Source organism: Sus scrofa, chromosome 5 (assembly GCF_000003025.6).
Source record: "Sus scrofa isolate TJ Tabasco breed Duroc chromosome 5, Sscrofa11.1, whole genome shotgun sequence".
Lineage (NCBI taxonomy): Eukaryota > Metazoa > Chordata > Mammalia > Artiodactyla > Suidae > Sus > Sus scrofa.
In genome coordinates, this window is record NC_010447.5 from 100,136,404 (window position 1) to 100,159,381 (window position 22,978).

The following is a 22,978-nucleotide window of genomic DNA, read 5'->3' on the forward strand; positions in this document are numbered from 1 at the left end:
TTCTCTAAATCTTTATCTTTCGTTATTGTTGAATGAATTAGGTTTATATTATCTTTGTTTTTCCACATCCGTTTATTATTTAATGCAACATTTATGGTGAATCCTTGCCCATAATAATGTGAGGTGCTTCCCATGAAAATGATGTTTTCAATAAGGTAGTCCTTTGAAAATTATTTTCCCATGAGATATCATTAGGATTTCTGCTCACTAAAGAAACAAGGACAGTGAGTAAGTAAGTAAAGGAATCACATATTAGATTTGAATGCATAAGATACACACTAAAATAAAAACAGATACATTGTAAGAAGTGCAATGGCAGGGTACCTTCTCCCTGAGGACTGCATTTCTCACCTGAGTGTTGAAAGCTGAGGTGGTCCTATCTGTAGTCTGAGCTTCAGGCAGGAAGATAAGCAAGATCCTCAATTCTGGGTGAGAAACAGCCAGGTCTGCCTGTGGGACCCAAGGAGGCCATGTGGCAGAAGGGATCACGCAGGGTGTTATAGACCTTGTTAAGAAGTTTAAAATTCTGCTAAATAAGCTGAGAAAACAGACAGGTCCTTTAGAAAGGTAAGGAGCGACACGATATCACTTAAGCTTAAAAGATGAATCTGGATGTTGTGTGGGTGATAGATTGTAGCTGGGCGAGAATGGGAGTAACCAAAACAAGTATTTGGTGATTACGGTACTGCAAGGGAGAAGAGCGTTTACCGTTGTTCTTCATTACCTAATGATGTGCCCTTAAGAAATGATAAGTTATTAGCATATGCAAACGGTGGTATGTGGACTGCCTGCACAGCACAGGGAACTCTGCCCCCTAGTCTGTGATAATCTATGCGGGAAAAGCTCCTGAAAAAGAATGGATGTGTGTCCGTGCGCAACCGCATCACTTTGTTGTGGAGCAGAAATGACCACAACACTGTAAATCAGCTACACCTCAATAACGCTTTAAAAAATAAAAAAAGACGTGATAAGTTATAGAGTCAACTGCTGGAGGTCATATCAAAAGATCACCTTTTCTCATGAGTATGGCCTTGATAACTGGACAGCAGTGGCAGCCAGCAGGACAAATACCCAGTTCCTTGATGTCTTTTGTTTATTTGATAATTATTTGTCTATGTGACATATTGCTCTTATAATTTCAACATACAAATTTTATAATTCAATATTTCTTCTGTACTAAATACTATGGACATTGAACCTATATTGACACATTATCCGAGTTGATAATATAAGAAAGCTTGCCAAGAAACAAGAAACTTATGATATTAATATAAAGTATTTTTAAAATATTATTTATAAATAGCAAATATATTTATTTGTTCATTTTGCCTTTTTGTTTGTTTAGGGCTGCACCTGCGGCATATGGAGTTTCCAGGCCCTACGGGTCCAGTTGGAGCTGTTGCTGCTGGCCTATGCCAGAGCCACAACAAAGGCAGATCCAAGCCGCATCTACACCGCAGCTCATGGCAATGCTGGATCCTTAACCCACTGAGCAAGGCCAAGGATAGAACCCACAACCTTCTGGTTCCTAGTCGAATTTGTTTCCGCTGCGCCAAGACGAGGATGGCTTTTCTTCTTTTTTTTTGCAAATATATTTTAAAACACGATTTTAAAATGCCAGACTGGTGTTTTTGAGTCTGTATATTATTAGCTTATTTAACCTACAACTATCTGAGAATTTGTTGGTTCAAATTATCATGTCTATAAAATTGAGCTAAATATTTGCAAGAATTAATTGCCTTCTGAGAATTTTTCAACTATATTTGGACTAGAAATGCTAAGATTATGGCTGTTGAAATAATGACAGTGAGACCAGTTTAGTCCGAAGTGCTCATGATGGCACAAAATTCAGTCCAGTTTACACATTGGCTTGTTTAAAAATTGCAGAGGTGCTGTCTCTTAGGGAAAATTAATGCTCATGATTAGCCTTCAGTCTTCAATCTTTTCATTTATGTTTCTTTTATACTTTAAGAATTCAGACTAATGAAAATTTTATTACATTTCATAAATTGAAAAGTCATTCTGAATTAATAACACATGAATCATGCCATTGATTTAGATACATTTCAAACTAGATAGATACATTTTCTACCAAGAAGATATTTTTAAGTACATTTCACATTGCTCTAAATACTATTCAAAATGCTAACCTAAATTTTTAAATTATTTTTAAAATAATGAGTAAAATTTAATGTTTATTTGCTGATTATTTGTCGTATTTATTAGTTTGTAGCCACGTTCAAGTAAATTATTTTTATACTTCACGCACTATTTTAGATTTTAAAGACACAGTGCTTTTATTTTGCAGATTGTTGCCTTGCGTGAACAAAATGTTCATATACAAAGAAAAATGGCATCAAGTGAGGGATCCACAGAGTCGGAACATCTTGAAGGGATGGAGCCTGGCCAGAAAGTCCATGAAAAGGTAACGCCACATACAACTTGCCCTTACACAGAAATGTTTTATTCGCTCTATCATGTGACAGGAGTGTGAACTATGAAATTCATCGAATGAACTCCCTTCATTATGTTTTGATTTGTTGGTTGAAAGTACATTATAATTCCCCTTATCATTAATTGTTCCTAATTTGATTCTCTTGGAAATGATACATGTGGGTTTATGCACATGTATATGTGTGTGAATTTCTCATTGCTTGCTGTGAATGCGAGTCTCTTAAAATAATGTAAGTATATATCTGATTGAACTGATATGTAACTAATATATAACTGAATATCTATATTAGCATGTTAATAATGTATATCCAGAACTGTTTAAAGTACAACAAGAATAATTTTGATTTATAATCGATGTTATGTCCAACAGGTGACTAATCTGTAGCCAATCACTCCAAAAATATTTTGATAATCTCTTATTTGACGTAGTATTTTCCATGTGTTGGAGAAGACCCTCGCGGTATTCCTGTCCGTGAGAAATTTCATAAAATCGTGGGACTTTTACTGTCTTTTGGAAGGAACTGATTTTCCATTTGGGTAGGGTTAGACCCAGGTCAAGGGCATTACCAGTCTGTCTGGCACTTTTCTGTGCTGAACCCCTTGTTCCCAACACAAGAGAACGAAGGTCATTCGCTGGTAGATGTGGAATCAGATGAAGATTACAAAGGCATTTGCACATCACGTGCATGGGGTCTAGACAGTCACCTGGCTATTCGGTCTTTAGTATGTTATATCTTGGGATGATCGAGCTTCATAATGATCAAGACCTCATAAATCGGGGGGCTAAATTGTTGTCATTGTAAATATCAACAGCTTTTAAAACAGAGAGATTAAGAAGCAAGTGACAGGACCACAAATCAAATAGCACTAGACTTCTTACCAGAAAATAAATTGAGCCCCCCTCATTTATCCAGCTGAAACAAATGGAGGGGCTTCTTATGTTTCCTTCCTTGAATGTAGAAGCAAAAGAAGCCCAGCAAACCAGACTCATTTCCTGAGACGGTCCTCAGTTGTGGTGGCTGAGAAGCAGACAACTCTCGTTACAAGCTTTATTATTTTAGCCTTGACCCATGTATTTTATAGAAATCTTAAAGTAGGTATTAAAAATAAACTACGCAGCGTTCCCATTGTGGTGCAGCAGAAAGGAATCCAACTAGTGACCATGAGGTTGCAGATAACCTGGCCTCACGCAGTGGGTTACGGATCCAGCATTGCTATGAGCCAGGGGGTAGGCTGGCAGCTGTAGCTCCAATTCGACCCCTAGCCTGGGAATCTCCAAATGCCACGGGTGCAGGCCTAAAAAAGCAAAAACAAAACAAAATGTACAGTCTGACGGATTTCATGAGCTCTATTTAAAATTTGAATAAAATCTAATTCCCTTTTCTTCAGATAAGTAAGCTGACACTGGCTCAGTAAATAAACCACCAAGCTCTTTAGAATAAGCTCTCTGCACACAATACTCAGTTTAGGAAACCAACTTGTAATTTTTCTATTACTGTTTCATTTTAATTATGTCATCAGTAATACCTTTCCTCAAAGAATTACAGAATCACACTGGTTTGAGTATGGCTTTATGGTCATCTAGTCTTTTTCTTAGAAGTCTTCAAAATATAATGATATATTTTATTTATCACATTATTCTAACACAAACTGAAATTAAAGAGATATGCTTTTCAAAGGCCAAAAGAACTTAGCATCTTGCCTCTCCTCTAACAAGCTATTTGGTGCATCTAGTGCTCCTGGGGGTTGGGGAGTACTCATGTATTTTTTTCAAATATTTTTTCTTTAAGATATAAGCCGTAAATATTCAGGCATTGTAAAATACAAGACAATTGCTGTCAGATTAACTTTCAGAAACTGGTTACAGAATTAGAATGAAGACCTGTAATTGATGTTTATTTCTATTGGACTATGGAGGGTTCCAAGTAATTGAGACCTAAAATACTTGTCTTTAACTTTCTTTGCCTTTCAATTCTGCGTGAAGGCATTTTAGCTAATGTAGAAGAGAAATTCTGTGTCATTGCTAACGCACTCTCTTTTTTTTTTTTTTTTTTTTTTTTTTTTTTGTCTTTTTGCTACTTCTTCGGCCGCTCCTGTGGCATATGGAGGTTCCCAGGCTAGGGGTTGAATCGGAGCTGTAGCTGCGGGTCTATGCCAGAGCCACAGCAACGTGGGATCCGAGCCGCGTCTGCAACCTACACCACAGCTCACAGCAACGCCAGATCGTTAACCCACTGAGCAAGGGCAGGGATCGAACCTGCAACCTCATGGTTCCTAGTCGGATTCGTTAACCACTGCGCCACGACGGGAACTCCCCGCACTCTTTTTTATTTTTGTTTGGATGAAACTAAAGACTTTTACATGTAATTATCAATGCTATTAGTATTGCTTAAAATATCAGGCCCCTGTCCTGCCATGTAATCCTAAAATATATGTCATATATTTTTTTAATTTTACAAACAAGTAAATTGTGCTTTAATTCCTATTATTCCTGATATAATTCAAGAATGTACTTTAAAAGTTTTGTATCACATCTCTTTGCCTGACATTTCTTTTGTTTCCAGCTTCGCTGCGATATAATTGACATAAGATGATGTAAGTTTTAGGTATGCAGTGTGATGACTTGGTATACTGATCATGTAAGCTTAAGGTATGCAACGTGATGATATATATATAATACATATATGATATATATGTATATATTATAAAATGATTACTCTGATAAAAATAGTTAATGCATTCATCACAGTGTGTTGAGGGGTGGTAAAAATGTTTAAGATTTACTCTCTTAGCAACTTTCGAGTATGCAACATTAGCTATAGTCACAATGCTATACAGTAGATCCCCAGAACTTACTCATCTTCCGCCTGCTGACATTTTTGATAAAAGATGAATTAGTATCCTGATTGTTATTTTATCACACTTATGTATATACTACTAAATTATGCACATGAGCATTCTAAAGCATCTTTCCAAAATTACCCCCTCTATGATGATGATTTAACGCATATCAATACCATTGAATAACAAGTCTATAGGATTGTAATTTAAATCCCAACACTTAATTTTTTATTACAAACTATTTAAAAGATGCATTCAAACAAAGTAAAAGAGAATAGGATATGGGGAAGCGTCTGTGTAATGAAGGTTAGCAGGGTAAGAGAACAGTAGTATTCGTGTATAAATTGCAAAGTGGTTGTTGGGGAAAAAAACCCAAAACTATTGTTAAGCACGATGGAACCGTCAGAAAGTGACTTGTAAATCCCAGTCACAAGGATTACCCTTTTTTTAGGGCAGGAACGTTACTTAAATTACATAGTCAGGGTGGGTTATTAGCCAACAGGAGCTGTTTAACGTCAGCGGCATGAAAATTCTGTGGACAAATAGTCGATAAAAATAGTCTCACACAGCACACTCTGAAACGGGCCTATTACTCATAGAAAAGTTGTGTAATTATTACCAACATTTTAAAAACAAAAATGTGAAGAAAAAATACACTTAACCAAAACAGGTTTGATTCGGTGTGCCATAGAGTTCATTGGTAGCTCTAGAAGAACATAAAAATTCACAGGATGATAAAAATCTTCAGAACTCTACATTTTCCCTCATTGAAAATTCAGATCTAGGATCAGTAACTTCCTTCCCACAGCTTCCTAGAGGGGAGTTAACTTGCGAAAATAAATTTCATAAACGTTGCTGCTCTCGTGCAAGAGATGATAACACTTCTGACTCACATATGCTGGACTTCCAACTGGTTTTTCTAGCTGCACATCTTTGCTAAGTGATGTGAATAAGTAGAATGCGAAACAGTGGCTGAGGTTCAGAATCAGAAGACATAGTTCCTGCAACAAATGTGCCAAGAAACTGGAGTGAAAATAATCTGCCCAATTGAATATTGCAAAACATGCTGAATAAAGTGGTGTCAGAAATGATACTAGATTTTTTTTGTTTGTTTCTTTTGGGTGGTTTTTGTTTTTTGTTTTTTGTTTTTTTTTTTTTTTTTTTTTTTTTTTTTTTTGGCTTTTCTAGGGCTGTACTCGTGGCATATGGAGGTTCCCAGGTTAGGGACCTACACCACTGCTCACAGCAACACCAAATCCTTAGCCCACTGAACAAGACCCGCAACCTCAAGGTTCCTAGACGGATTTGTTAACCACTGTGCCACGACGGGAACTCCTGATACTAGAGTTTAAAGAAAAGTTTCCTTAATTGTGGTAGGAGCTGTCAGAGAGGCAGTATGGATTAGTGACTTGTTTGAAGTCAGTGGAGATGGATTCAAATCCCATCTCTACCAATTACTAGCTGTGTGTCCTTATGCTGTAAACTCCCCGAGCAACATTTATAGATAAATAGTCACGCCTAACTTAAGAGTTTCATTGAAAAGCATAAAAACACTGACTCTGAATGACAAAATTCTTGACACATGGATTGCAAGCAATAAATAATGTGGTTAAAATATTTACTAATACTGCGTTTTCACCACCATTCATTTTTTCAAAAAACGTTTGATGGTGACATTGTTGAAACTGGTACTCTTCTAGGTGGCTAGGATGCTAATGAGTAAGGCGAAGAGGACACAGGCACTGAGCACAGACATGTAAATGGCAGTGAACGTGATCCAGGGGCCAGTGAAAGGTGGGTGGGGGGAGCATTAAGTTGACAGCTTAGCGGGTTGGCGTCCAGCATTGTCACTGCTGTGGCTCTGGTTACTGCGGTGGCGCAGGTTTGATTCCTGGCCCAGAAACTTCCACATGCCATAGGGCATGGTCAAAAAAAAAAAAAAAGTGTGTATAATTAGACATAGCCCTGAAGGGCTATTCAGGAGGTGGGGTTTGAACTGGGACCTGAAAGAATACAAGGAGTCAGTGGAAAAGCTGAAGGAGTTTATGAAATGAAGGAGAGACTGCACAAGGGGTGGGAGAGAGCTTCGGGGCACGTTCTTGGTAACTGAGCCTCGTTGTCAAGAGAGAGAAGCAGGAGAGAATCGATGAGGGCAGTGAGCAGAGGCGACATTGTATAAGTTCTTGTTGGCTGTGGCAGGGAAACTTCCGCAAGCAATGGGAAAAACACAAGTGCTTTAAACATGGAAGCATCTTTTTTATTTAGGGCCACACCTGCTAGGAAGTTGCTGGGCTAGGGTTTGTTTTGGAGCTGCAGCTGCCAGCTCACGGCAGCTCAGGGCAATGCCAGATCCTTTAACCCACTGAGCAAGGCCAGGGATTGAACCCACGTTCTCACAGATTCTAGTCAGTTTCTTAACCTGATGAGCCACAACAGGAACTCCTAAACATAGAAGCATCTTGATTAGATACTTTTAAAGCAGCATTTGCAGTACGATTTTATGTCCATTTTTCACATTAGACTTCTGAAGCAGGTGGAGATACTGCCTTTTCTTAATGTTATGGTTAATGAAACCGAGGCTTAGTGAGAAGAAGTGTCCAGAGTGGGAACCGTGGGACCCTGGTCTTCTCACCTCCTTTCTGCTCTCACATTCCTTCAAGCCAGGATGTTTTTTCTGGGTGTTATTATCGATTTTTTAAAAAGTCATTCTAACCTATTCCTTTTTTTTTTTTTTTTTGGTCTTTCATAACTGTGCATGTTTGTTTTCTAGAGTAGATTATTTTATTTAAGATTGTGCTCTTTTTTTTTTTTTTGTCTTTTTGTCTTTTTGCCATTTCTGGGGCCGCTCCCAAGGCACATGGAGGTTCCCAGGCTAGAGGTGAAATCGGAGCTGTTGCCACCAGCCCACACCACAGCCACAGCAACGCAGATCCGAGTTGTGTCTGCGACCTACACCACAACTCACGGCAACGCCGGATCCTTAACCCACTGAGCAAGGCCAGGGATCAAACCCGCAACCTCATGGTTCTGAGTCGGATTCATTAACCACTGATCCCAAGATTATGCTCTTTAAAAGATTCTTTAATTTTTTCTCACAAAGTCTCCCAGTTTTTTTGTTTGTTTATTTGTTTGTTTAACTCTGAACAGATGGTCAAAGACAATGGCATTTTAAAAATTCGACTACCAAGCGTATGACTTTTAAATCGGGGTGAGAGGGGCCCACAGTTTCGCAGGTCTTCCTCTGGCCCTCTGTGCTTCTCCCTGCTGAATAAAGAGTCCGTGTGCCCAGGGGAACTTCACAGTGAGCCACACCACCCCTTCCTGACCACCTGCCAAGTTCCTGGAAGCCCAGACTTACTGACTGCACAGAGCTTAGCCTCCGGGGCCTTTATGAGCTTCTTTCTAGGAGCAACGTCTATGGCCTGCCCACACTCCAGTCCCCCATTTCTGGATCTAAGTGGAAGCCAAGGGACACCTGTTTTCTGGGTCACATGTAGTGTGAAAGTGCTGGCATAGGTGTCCACCTATATACAGGTCAAACAGACCAGTATTCAGGAAGGAACTGAGACTTGGAAGAGGAGGAGAACAGGTTACAGGCGAGAGCCACACCTAGGTAATAAGGTGTGATGCGGAACTTCAAGGGATCTGAGAATTATTCATTAGCATCTGGTCTAAAAGCCAGGGTGAGGGCGTCATTTCAAGGAAGATAACAGGATATATTTTTATTTGACCGTTTGTTAGCTGATTTATAACTGTTACTTATTTGGATTTAGGGTACTTAGGTCTCTTTGTCTTTTGCCTTGGGCTTCACAAACAGTAAGGACCCACCTGTATGCCACCCACTGTAAGAAATTACCGTTTAGGAGTTCCCGTCATGGCGCAGAGGCTAACGAATCCGACTAGGAACCATGAGGATGCGGGTACGATCCCTGGCCTCGCTCAGTGGGTTAAGGATCTGGCATTGCCGTGAGCTGTGGTGTAGGTCGCAGACGCGGCTTGGGTCCAGCATTGCTGTGGCTCTGGCACAGGCTGGCAGCTACAGCTCTGATTGGACCCCTAGCGTGGGAACCTCCATGTGCCTTGGGAGCAGCCCCAGAAATGGCAAAAAGACAAAAAAAAAGAAAGAAATTACCGTTTAGTTTCACATTTTTCTATGCATGTATATGTACATATATATGTATACATCTATGTGCCTGTTTGTGTGGAAAACCGAAACGGAAGTCTTACAAAACAATGGTTACACTTTACTGTATGCAGCACATTTTGATCTTTTTCACTCCTCAAGGATGGAGGAATTACTGTAGGTCTTCCCAGAGCTAAGGGTAAAGTGAGTGGCTGAGCTTTCCAAAGACCACATGAGAAATGCCTCCTTGGCACCTCATGGGAGGTCCTTTCCAAACCGGTCAGCCTCCTCTCCTGTTGCAAGCTTCTTTGCTTGTCACCCCACTTTGAACGTGGGTACTCTGAAAGAACCAACCGATGCTTCCCTTTTCCCAAGTGTTGCCCTTATTATTCTCTCCTCTTCGAATTAAACATCGATTTGTGACTGTTCTTTAAATTAAAATGCACCATAATAATCAGGCAACAGTAATATATAAATGTGCAAGCTGAATAAATACAACAGTGTCAATACATTTTTGTTTTTACTTTTTTGTTTCTTCAATTCCTGCTGGATAGGCAGAAAGCTTATGGCCAAAACACGTAACACAACATGAAGAATTGACGGCAAAAATAATTCTCAGATAAGAAGATCTAATTATTAAGTGTCCATTGGTTGCATTCTGTGCATGAAGGACATTGAGATGAAGTGTTATAAAAAATGAAATACGAGTTGTGCTTTTACCAAAATTAAGGCTTTGTGGATTTTTATCAATACAACAGTATGTTTTAGACTGAACTGCCAATGACAAAAATGGGCACTGAGGAAAAGTTACCATAGTTACGTGAGCAGTATGATTATCATGGATGAAAAAACATCTTGATTCCCTAATGCTGTTGTTCTGTATTAAGAAATGTGATAATATGCAGATTGTGCATAATCTCACATAAACCTGTTGGAGGTACGTTGACTTATTTGCCTTATGAATACATCGCACGTCTATTTAACATTATCTGTAAAACATCATTTATCACAAACAGCACTCTTTTACAGAACTCTACTATGTTCTAGCTGAAAGCCTCCGTCCACAGGGATGTCTCCAGTTATTAACTATATTTTGCCCATCTTTATATCCCCTCTTCACTCCATGGCACCTACACCCAGCAACTGTTCATCCAAAAATTCAGGCTTTATTCATTGTGGCTTATTTCATGCATTATCCATTAAGCCCCAATTTCTTCTCTGTATGAAATATAATTATCATTTGAATTTATTTACATCTCAGTAGTCCTACCAGAATATTTTCTGGGTCTTGACCTCATATAGAGCGATCTAACTCCTCATAATAACGGGATGATACAGTATATACTTCTCTTCTATTCATTGATTCAGTTTTAAAGCGATGAACCCAAACAGGAGGGTGAAGTTTATGAATTTGCCATCTTGGGTTGGCACATCTCGCAGGAAAGAGAAGATCCAAGTATAGCCCTCAATATATGAGGCTGGAGTGGCCCAAGGTCTGCTGTTGGCTAGAAGAGGGCCCAGAAGAGGCGAGGTTAGACCGTTTCATGACTCATTCACCCATAGGTACATGGAGTTAGCCTTTATCAGTTTTATAGGAGTTGAGCTGGAGATTATGACCAAAAGGCATCTTCTATATATATGTATAATAGCAAAAATAAGAAATAAAATTATTCTAATGTTACATGGGAACTTCTTAAGTTCAAAACAAGTCTCTCTCTGAATGTGGTGACTGGATAATTTTAATGGATGGACATGAAAGTGGAAATGACTCCTCTATCTTTAATAACAGATGTAGTATCACTTATATCATTAGCCCAGATCTGAGGGAAGCAGAATAAACACATCTTTGCTGACATAGGATAGTTTCATACTTTAAAAGGCTGACTGATTCACAAGAGTTTGACAGAAAGTTTGTTTGTTTATCTCTGACCTGTTGTCATACTTTGAGTGTCTGTTTTGTACTAAGGATTCTGCTTTCTTATAGGGATATAGAGAAGAACAAGTAATTTTTCTCCCCTATTGTTTTGTCTGATCTTTAAGCCAATCCAGGAGGATTTTTAAGTCTATCATTCAGATGTTCTGCAAATGAGCTAATTTCACTTTGGTAGAGTTTGTCCATCTTAGCATTTCTCATAAAGCACTAGTTCCTCAGAAATTTAGCGGGTGTTTGACAGAACCTACTGCCCCCCCAAAAGAGATTTTCCAGGAAAATAATATTATGCTTTACAATTTTGAACTGTCCCATTTACTGTATTATTTATTAAAATGTATTAAAATCCTCAAGGGTAAACATAGCATGCGGTTTCCAAAAATGATATGACCAGAAATCCCCTTTATCTGCAGGGAATTGCCTGTGCCAGGATGTGTATTCTGAAGAATATCCCTTAGTGCTGGCTCCAGCCTTTTAAAGATAGGCAGATTGTTCTTCAAAGCTGTCCATAAACCTCATCAGTCAAAGGGCTACACACCAAGAAGAATAAGATAAATAACTTATTTAAATCCCTTGACTGTTTCCCAAAGAACTCTTACCTAGTTGTTTTATTTAACCCCCATAATAACCCGGCGAGGTTTGTAGAGCGAAGGTCACTGGCTCAAAGTCATCTAGCTTGTGAGCAGGAGGAGCCAAGATAAATAGCGTAACACGTATACAAATATTAAAAATGAACAGGGGTGAAAAATAGCATGTGAACTACCTGATTTCATGGATTTCAAAATATAAGAGTATTTGCTGTCTAAAACCATGAAAGACCTAATTAGACTGAGCATCAGTCTTTTAACAATTCAAAAATAAACCTTGGACCAAGCAAGCCTTCTTACCCCTGCGTTGATGTCTCGGCAATCATCTAGTCAAATCCTTCTCCGGCAATTCTTGCAGTCCTTTCCTTTGTCATCAGTTTTATTTGTTCTTCTATCCCTTTCCTATAATATACAGAGTTCTTCTGATTTAAAGTAAATTCTCTTTTGGTCCTACTTTTCCTTCAGTTACTGCTCTATTTTCTACTCCCCTTTGCAGGAAAGCTCTTCAAAAAAGTCATCTCATGCCTCTCCCCAGTTGCTTTCTTTGTAAACCTATTCCAGTAAGGTCTTGGCTCCACCACTCCGCAGAAACCTCGGCTGTTACCAGCATCACTAAGTCTCCATTGTTTAATACAGCGGCCAGTTCTCAGCCTTTCTTGAGTTGAGGTCACGTTGTTTCCTCTTTCCTCCTTGATTCACCTTTTCGTTTTGCTCTCATTACAGGCAGTAGCACTCGGTTTGCTCTGGGCTGACCAGTGGCTCAGTCTTAGCCTCCTTTCTTGGATTATACTCTTCTGCCTAACGACTTTTTGAAAGCATCAAGATATTTATGTCCAATGAGATTGTTTTATCCTGAGATTACATTAAATTTGTTCCCATCCAGTGGAAATTCTAGTGTACTTTCTAAGATTTCTTTGAATTCTAGCAAGTTTACATTCTCATGGTTAGACCTTGCTCTATTATTTATTTATTTATATCTATTTACATATTTATTTATTCATTTATTATTTGTCATTTGTTCAAGTATAGTTGATTTACAACATTATATATTAGTTTTAGGTATACAACATAGTGATTCTGTATTGTCATAGAAGATACTCTCTTTAGAGTTATTATAAAATATTGGCTATATTCTGTTTTCATCCTGATGTCTTAATGTCACAGTGACCAAGGGCTCAGTCCTTCATTTTTTCTCTCAGTGATTTCAAACAAACTCATAACTTTAAATACTATCCATGAGCTAATGACGCACAAATTTTAACTTCTAGCTCAGAGGTTACAGCCAAGCTTGTATATCTACATGCCTACTGAACGTCTATCTCCATTTGTTTGTCTAAAAGACATTAAACCTGAAAATGTCAAAAACCTTACCTTCGGATGTCCCTCTCCAAAACTCTCTGCACTATTCTCCGTCTCAGCTGATGGAAATCTCATCTGTCCAGATGCTCAGTCTAAAGAATTTGGAGTTATCTGCAAGTTCTCCCCATGTCTCATACCTCACATCAAACTGTAAATAAATTCTATTTGCTCCACCTTCAAAATATATCCAGAATCTGACAGTCTCCCACCACCTCAGCTAAGCACTCTGGCCTAACCCACTACCACCTCCCACGGAGATCAGTGTAATCATTGTCTAACAGTCTCTCTTCTTCTCTCACGGGGCCCTCACTGTCTCTTTTTAACCTGACATGGATCGGAGTGATGTGTTAAAACATAAATCTGAACATGTCAATCATATGCTCAAAACTTTGCATCCATTTCCCATTTCCACAAGGCTGTACAGGATTTGGCTTTCCGTATCTCCTGACTCCATCTCCACCTGCATCCTAGCCACACTGGCCTCCCATTGACTTCTGACTTGCTCTTCCCTCTGCCTGGAATGCTCGTCTTCCAGATATCTGCATGGCTTCCTCACTCACTTCCAGCATGTCCTTGTTCAAATGGCATTAACATATTCTGACATAAAGTATCATTCATTTATTTATAATGTCTAATTTATTGTCTATCACCCTAGCTAAGAATAAACTCCGTGAGGGTTAGCATCTCTGTTTTATTCCTAATGAGGCTTAGGTGCCTAAAACAGCTCCAGGCATGTGGTAAGCTTTTAATATGTTAAATAAATAAACAAATAAATACCGCATTGTTTTAACTATTATAACTTTAAATCTTGGTTCTTAGAGCTGAATTATAATTTCAGCTTTTGAAATCCCACTTTAAAACCCTACTGATATTTTCATTGGAATTACTTAAGCAAATTAATTAATTTAGTGAGAATCGTCCCCTGTATGATACGGTGTCTTGCCATCTGCAATGTGGTTTGAGTCTCCACTTATTTGTGTACTGTTTTATGTCCTTCAATAAAATTGTGTAGTTTTTCACATAGAGGTCTTACAGACTGCTAGATTTATTTCTAGGCACTTACATTTTTGGTGCTATTAAGATTATTTCCTCTTCATCTTTTCTAGTACATTAATAATGGCACATAAAGGTATAACTGATTTTTAAGTACCAGTATGGCATCCAGCAAACTTGCTAACTTATGGGTAGTTCCAAGAGTTCCTGAACTTTTCTAAATATTTAAGCAAATAAGGAGTTTTATTCTCTTACCTTCTCCTCCTCCTCAATTTTAGTTTCTTTCTTTTATAGTCAATACAGTGCTAAAAAGCAAAGGTCAGAGTGGCATTTTTGAATTTATAGTCTTCACAGTATCACTTCTGAAAATAGGGGGCCCCTCAAAATCAAATGCCATCCATGCACCGTAATAATAACCCACCGACATGAAGCCTAAATGAAACCATTCCATGCCGATCACTGGCCTGGTGTTGAAGTTCCACCAACAGTAGTGTCATTCCCTAACAGAGTGGTTCTTCAGAGAGGTTTCTCCAAGTTATTCCAGATTATGGGTTAGTTTCACACTTAAATTCCCAAATGCATCAAGGTGATTGATCCAAAAATGTTTTTCCAGACTCCACACACCAGGCTAGAACTACTGCTGACACTGGCTAGCAGATTCAGGTTTCAGTTCACACCCTTACTTCCCTCTGGGTAAGTTCTCCTTATGAATTTTTTCTGAAACCATCAATCATCTTTGTCTGTAGGAGAATTTAGAATAATTTTGAACTTCACGATTAAATGGAGAGCAATTGAATGTCTCATACGTCCTCTCCCTCCTGAGGTTTCGTGGTTCTTATGCAACAACCCCCACCCACGACTTTACATCAAGACACAGTGGAAGAGATCATTTTCCAAGGCTCCGTTAAATATTCTTCCTCTGGGTCAGGGATAGATCCTTTTCTTTTATTTACATATCTAAAAGAATAGCTCAGTCTTCTTCCGGCTGGAAAGATCCTCTTCAGTGTTGATGCTTTATTCCATAGCTGAAGAAAGAGACGTTTGAAGACCTTCAACTGAAAACAAAAATAATAAACAAAAACAAACAAAACCCCTTATACAAACTTCATCTCCTTATATCTTCTAACTACGCAGATCATTTAAGAATTTTACAGATGAATGTTTTGCCACATTAATAATTCAGTATCTTTATTTCATGTCGTAATATGGGAAATGGCTACTTTTTACTGAGTCGTCTTAACATGTCAGTGGAAACACGGACTAGAAATTTCTCATGTTTCATTTAGATTTAAGACACCATAAAATGAAGTCTTTTTCTTTGAAGTCACATACATCAGATGTAGAGAATGAATTGTATTCTAGTTTAAACATTATGAGAACATTAGAACTTTAGAGTAACAGAGATTCCTCAGATGAAAAGATTCTTATTTTTTTAAATATACTTGATATAAAATGTGCCAGTTTCTGCTGTACAACAAAGTGACTCAGTCTTTCAATCTGAGTTTCTATTTTTATGTTATTTTCCATAATGATCTATCCCAGGAGATTGGATATAATTCCCTGCACTCTGCAGCAGGCCCTGTTGTTTATCCATGCTAAATGTAATAGTTGGTATCTTCTAACGGTAAATTTCCAATCCATCCCACTCCTTCCTCTCTCCCCCTTGGCAACCACAAGTCTGTTCTCTGTGGAAGTGAGTCTGTTTCTCTTTTATTTATAGGTTCATTGTGCCATATGTTAGATTCCACATGTAAGCTTTATCATAGGGTATTTGTCTTTCTATTTCTGACTTACTTCCCTTAGTATGAGAGTCTCTAGTTCCATCCATGTTGCTGCAAAATGGCATTATTTCATTCTCTTTATGGCTGAGTAGTATTCCATTGTATATATGTACCACGTTGTCTTAATCCATTCATCTGCCGATGGACATTTGCATCGTTTCCATGTCTCTCCTCTCATGAATAGTGCTGCATTGAACATAGGGGTGCATGTATCTTTTTGAATGAAAGTTTTGTCCAGATATATGCCCCGGACTGGGACTGCTGAATTATAGGGTAGTTCTATGTTTAGTTTTCTGAGGTACCTCCATTCTGTTTTCCATAGTGGTTGTACCAGTTGGCATTCCTACCAACAGCGTGGGAGGGTTCCCTTTTCTCCACACCCTCTCCAGTATCTGCAGACCTATTAATGTTGGCCATTCTGACTTGTACGAGGTGGTACCTGATGGTAGTTTTGATTTTTATTTCTCTAATAATTAGTGGTGCTGAGCATCTTTCCATGTGTCTGCTGACCATCCACATGTCTTCTTGAGAGAAATGTTTATTTAGGTCTTCTGCCTAGTTTTCAGTTGAGTTGGTTTTTGCTGTTGTTGTTGTTGATTTGTGTGAGTTATCTGTATGATTTGGAGACTAAGCCCTTGTCAGCTGCATCCTTTGCAAATATTTTCTCCCATTCTGAAAGCTGTCATTTTACTTTGTTTACAGCATCTTTTGCTGTGCAAAATTTCCAAGTTCAATTAGGTCCTATTTATTTGTTTTTGTTTTTATTTCTATTGCCTTGGGAGACTGATACAATGAAACATTTGTACAATTTATATCAGAGAATATTTTGCCTGTGTTCTTTTTAGGAGCTTTATGGTGTCATGTTTAAGTCTTTAATCCATTCTGAGTTTATTTTTGTACATGGTTTGGGAATGTGTTCTCATTTGTTTGATTTCCATGCAATTGTCCCATTTCTACATTTCTTCAGCATTTCATTTCTCTTTATCTCACAGAATGAAATACATTTTATGACTCCTCTTTTATAGATATTTCCCAGTACTTCGAAGAATTATTGGTGCTGGACACTTATGTTAATGGTTCCAAATCTTAGTATAACTTCTTTGACCAGATAGTAATTGATTCATCTCTAACTGCAATATTTCGTAGAACTATTTTCAAAAATGGAATGGAACTGCTCATTGTTTACTCCTTGTATGATGATTAATTTTAAATATATCTGTGCCTCTAATATCTGAATTTAACTAATAGTAAGGTGAATTCCTAATTTCTACTATTTGGCACCTTTTTGCATTTTCTCTAGAAAGATTACTAAACCATGAGAAGTAAAATGTATAAAAGGAAAAAGATCTTTCTGAAATGCTTTAGGAGAAAATCAAGGTCTTACAGTTTAGTCTTGAATAATGAGATCAGGGAGGTGTCAAAATATACAAGTCGAGTTTAGAAATATATTCACCATAAAGTTTAAATTATCAACTGCTAGTGACTATAATTAACAGTATTATATTGTGTATTTGAAAGTTGCTAAGAAAGGACATTTCAAATGTTCTCACTACAAAATGAAAATGATAGCCAGATGAGAGATGAGGTGATGGATTGTTAACTAGTCTTATTGTGGTAATCATTTCACCATATATATGAAATATATATACCATCATGTTATATACTTTGAACTTACACAATGTTATGTCAGTTATATCTCAGCAAATATAGGGAAAAATTATCAGCTGCCAAGTATGATAGCTCCTGGGGAAAAAGAAAAAGTACAACTAAATATTCATTCCACAAGAGCAGCATCCACCTACCTCTAAAAATTTTAATTAGCGTAGTTCCTAAATACTCTTGACTGGTATAAAGTGGTACCTCATTGTAGTTCTGATTTACATTTCTCTAATAATTAGTGAAGTTGAGCATTTTTTTCATGTGCCAACTGGCTGTCTGTATGTCTTCTTTGGAAAAATGTGTATTTAGTCCTTCTTCCCATTTTTTTATTGTGTTAGGTTTTTTTATATTGAGCTGTTGTACCACTGTTTTTTTAAACAATACAGTATTCTTTAATATATGCTAAACTAGAAGAAGAATAAAAATATTAATGGTTAGTTCATTTTGCCAAAGATTATCAAATATAAAGAGAGCTATGTTTCCATTTTTTTACCTGGTAAAATACGGAAGAGCACGTCTAAATTCCTGGCTTCATTTCATGAGAAGTCCCTGTGATTATGACATGGTGAGTCTTCTGGGACCTCATTCAGTCCATTTGTTCTTACATGCAGGCTATATATTATGACCATGTTATTCATTTTAGTGTGCACTTATAACAATGGTTTCTTAAGTTCACTTTAAATTTTTCTACTGTAAAGATAATTCATCTACATAGTGCTTTTCAAACAGGAGGAAAAAAAGACAATTTTCTTTCATATTTGCTTTTCTCAAAAATATTTTTTCATAGACTTTATGCAATGACAGCTAAATATATTGTCTCTATATTTTCTTTTTGAATCCTTACTACTTTTCCTAAAATCCATCTCATTTATTAACAGAAATATTTATTCACTCATCCACAAATATATCTTAGTGGAAGATGCTGTTCTAGTCACTACAGACATAAGAGTAATCAAAATATTTATTTAGTCACCAAAAGTCTATTGCACCACATGCCACACATCTTTCTAGGTACACCAAAGAGTAAATATGTAAAGGTTCTTTACCTCCTGAAGCTTACACCCTAACAAGTTGGGAGAGGTTAGCAGACAATCAACAAGAAATACAAATAAGTAAATTATCTAGTATGTTAGAAGATGATAAATTCTATTGAAGAAAAGAAAAACTGGAGAAACATGGAGGGGTTGGGAGTCCTGCGGAGATGTAGGGGTGGGGACAGTGTGCACTTTTAAATAGGTGGTCAGAATTGGCATCATTGAAACTGTTGAGGTTTTTAGTCATCTTCGAGGAGCAGTGAGTTTGCCAGTGTGGCTGAAGCAAGAGAGCAACTGGGAGAATAGAATGCGAGAGTTCAGAGAGGTGAGGACTTGGGGAGAAGGGGAGGGAGTAGGGAAGGGAAGAGTGTAGGGGTCAGTGGTATCATGCTTGTAATTTCACTTTTGTACTGAGTAGAATGAAAAAACCCTTGCAATGTTTTGAGCAGAGGAATGACTTGATCTGGCTACCATGTAATAAGATCACCATAGAGCACTCTGGATGTTTCAAGAGTGAAGATAAGAGGACAAAATTAGAAAGACAGAGACCAGTTAAAAAGTTGTTACAGTAATTCTAGTGAGCATAGATAAAACAGACACAGGCTGGTGTTGAGCAGGAAGTCCCCCAGCTACCAATCCCAGGTGAGGATTTGCCTGGAGGATTATAAAGAGCATAACAACTACTGTCAACCACCAGAAGTTGGAGCCCAGAGATCTTGGCCTACTGCATCTTCTGGGGGTTCAGAGTCAGCAAAGAGGACTGACAACACAAGGGATTCCTTGATATACAGGAGGCTGTATACATGGGTAAGATTCAGATATGTCAAAATCATAGGGCAACATGACGTTCTAATAGATTACCACTGCTCTGTTCGTAGAATATTCCTTTGATTCCTATCTTACCCAGAATAAAAGTCCAAGTTCAACAATAATCTCAAGAACCCACATCATCTGCCCATCTATTTCCACTCCCATCCTCTTGGTATAGTTCATTCCATTAGAACCACACTAGGTCCCCTTGAAAACCCTTAACCAACTGTGTCTCCCAATCTTTGATCTTTCTGACTAGAACAACACTTTACTCACAGAAAGGAGAAGAGAGGCAGCAGCATCAGCTTCTGCAGCATGTTCAAGTCTCTCATGGGCAGAAAATTGGTCCTTCCTGATAGCTGAGGCAGGATAATGAACTGCATGCACCCCTTTCATGCTGCAGGGGAAGCCCCATTCCCTTCCCGTGAGGGGAAGATATACTGATGTTGCTGGCCAAGTGACATATGGCACATGCAATACAAGGAAGTTCACTGCATACCTAAAACAGGAGAACATTTCTCCTAATAAGGAAGAAGAATTGGGGGCTAAGTTATACCTTGACACCTAGCTTCCAGGTAGGGAAATATTCCAGACTCTGGGCATTGGCTAGGCAATCCTGGAGAGGGTTGGTGATTTGCATGAAGACCACTGTCCAACAGGGGACAACCGTAGAGGGAGTGAAAATGGGTCATATTTAGACCTGCTACAAAGGTAAGGCAAACTCGTTTTTCTAATAGACTTAATAGGAAATGGGAGAAAACAGGAGGGCTTGATGATGACACCAAAGTTTTCAACCCACAGAAGCACATGGAATGATGGAGTTGTCAACCAACTGAGCTGGTGAAGGTTGAAGGTGAAACAGAGTTGGGGGAGGGACCCAGGAATTTTTTTTTGAACAATAATGAGTTTAGGTGGAATGTCTATTTGATGTTCAAGTTGCAAAACTGAATAGTAGTTGAATATACAAGAATATACAGGTTAGGACTTAAGCCTGGGATAGAGAGAAAGTTTTAGGAGTATATATTTTAGTGGGTGAGATAGACAACAAACATATATTACATAGTAGAAGTAAAAGACCGTTCTGCTGAAGTGACATTCGAAGGGATCCTTAAAGAGACATTCTTAGTCATGTTTGATGCTGCTCCCTCTCTGTCCATAGGTGATCTCTTCCCGGGTTATGATTTTTCACTGTAGACATCCATGCTTTGACTGCTACTGCCCGCAGACTCATGGAGCAGCCTGCAAGACATTTGACAAATTACCTCAAACTTTGATCCCAAAACCCAATTCTTGAGTTTACCCCCATCCTAATCTCAAATCTGTTTCTCCTGAAGATTCCTACATTTCAATAAATAGCAACACCATTCTTCAAATTAAAGTCCAAAATTCCTGAAGTCATCCTTGAATCCATGATTTTGGTCACATATCACATCTAATTCATTGAAAGAATATGACCAGTTCTCACAACCTTGACTGCTGACACTCTGGTCCAAGCCAGCATTATCATCCACTAGGTTATTAACAAGGCTCTACAGTTAGTTTCTTTGATTTCATTCTTTCACCCCTACAAGTCTGGTTTCTTACTGAAAATGTAAGGTCATGACACTTCTCTGCTTAGCACTTTCATAAGGCCCCCATGTCACTCAGAGTAAGAGCCGAAGTCCTACCAGGATCTTAAAACTCATAAGGTCCCCATGTCACTAAGAGTAAGAGCCGAAGTCCTACCAGGATCTTAAAACTCATAAGGTCCCCATGTCACTAAGAGTAAGAGCCGAAGTCCTACCAGGATCTTAAAACTCACATCATCTCAAGAACCATATCATGTTCCCATCTACACCTCCTCCCATCTTCTTGCTGTAGCCCATTCACGTCTAACTACATGGATCCCTTTAAAAATCCTATACTCAGTTGGGTCTCCCAGCCTTTAATTCTTCCGTTCCCTCTGTCAGATAAAAACATAATTTATGCTCTCATTCTGGGTGTTGGCTCAGTGTTTTCTTTGCATAATTAATTCCCTCAATGCTCGACCCAGATACTACATGTGACATATCATACTGAACAATTTTTCGTTGTCTATCTGAAATTTAAATTTAAGTGGGCATCCTCTATCCATCTGGCACCTCCGTGGGGAAATGGGAAGGAAAAAATGGATGTTGAGCTGGCAAGTAAAAATTGTCCACTGCAAGTAGTCAAAGACGTTACAAAGACCCCCAGGATCCTGAGAGGAACAATTTCCCACGGAATGCTTAGGTGACTTCCCTGTTCAGAAACCTTTGATGACGCTCTGCCATTCTGTTTAGTGCACAAAGTTCATGCTGTTTCACATGAAGTGCTAAGGATATTTTAATGTATGCCGGCCCTCCCTGTCATGTTTCATATCCTGCCATCTCCCCACTGCACATGTCTTTTGCTCTGAACACCGGGTGACTCGTAATTCCCCTGCAGAGACTGCCTCCCTGCCCTGGCTCATATTGTTTCCCCTTTCTGAATAACTATCCCCTCCCTTATTTCACTTGAAGTATAATTACTTTTCTCTAAAGACTCAACCCAAAGAGTATCACAAAAGATAGCTTCTCTCTGCTCACATAACGCAAATATATAGGCAGAACGTAATTCCGTGATGATGTTTCATTGCAGTGCTTAATAATTGCTTATTTCTGTGTCACTTCTCTGCTTGATAGAAATTTCCTTAATGTCAGGAATATATCATCATATTTTAAAAATCCTAAAAACTAATACCTACCATGTGGCACAGAGTAGTGCTCAATAAATAATTATTAACTGAATCAAAAGATATATTTAAAATGTTTAACATCTGACCCTTTATTACATTTGAAAGTGTATATTCTACAGTTTAAAAAAAATCAAATACTTTATATAATTGTGTTGAGAAATAATTCCTTGGTACAACACCAAAAGCACATGAAGGAAAAAATTGATAAATTGGACATCATTGAAGTTATTTTTTTATTTTATTTTTTTTTTGTCTTTGTCTTTTTTTAGGACCACACCCATGGCATATGGAGGTTCCCAGGCTAGGAGTCTAATTGGTGCCATAGCTGCCAGTCTACACCACAGCCACAGCAACGCCAGATCTGACCTACACCACAGCTTACAGCAGTGCAGGATCCTCAACCCACTGACCGAGGCCAGGGATTGAACTCGCAACCTCATGGTTCCTAGGCAGATTCGTTTCTACTGCACCACAATGGGAACTCCAGGACATCATTAAAGTTAAAACACTTGCATTTCAACAGCAACATCCAAAAGGTAAAAGGGAACATTGATAGACCGGAAAGAACTCTTTGCCAGTTATACATGTAATAAAGGAACTGTATCCTATGTATATAATGAATTCTTATAACTCAACAATAGACAACCCGGTAGTAAACAGGCATGTACTTTGA

At 38.3% G+C, this 22,978-nt stretch overlaps 1 protein-coding gene across 25 annotated transcripts in view; it reads left to right on the forward strand.

Moving 5' to 3' along the window:
* Positions 1 to 22,978, forward strand: part of PPFIA2 (PTPRF interacting protein alpha 2) — a 460,439-nt gene that overhangs the window by 317,813 nt on the left and 119,648 nt on the right. For all 25 annotated transcript variants that reach the window (XM_021093032.1, XM_021093042.1, XM_021093039.1 and 22 more), the window contains one exon: positions 2,309 to 2,425. In XM_021093032.1, the coding sequence (XP_020948691.1) occupies positions 2,309 to 2,425 (117 nt within the window). The remainder of the gene's footprint in view (positions 1 to 2,308; positions 2,426 to 22,978) is intronic.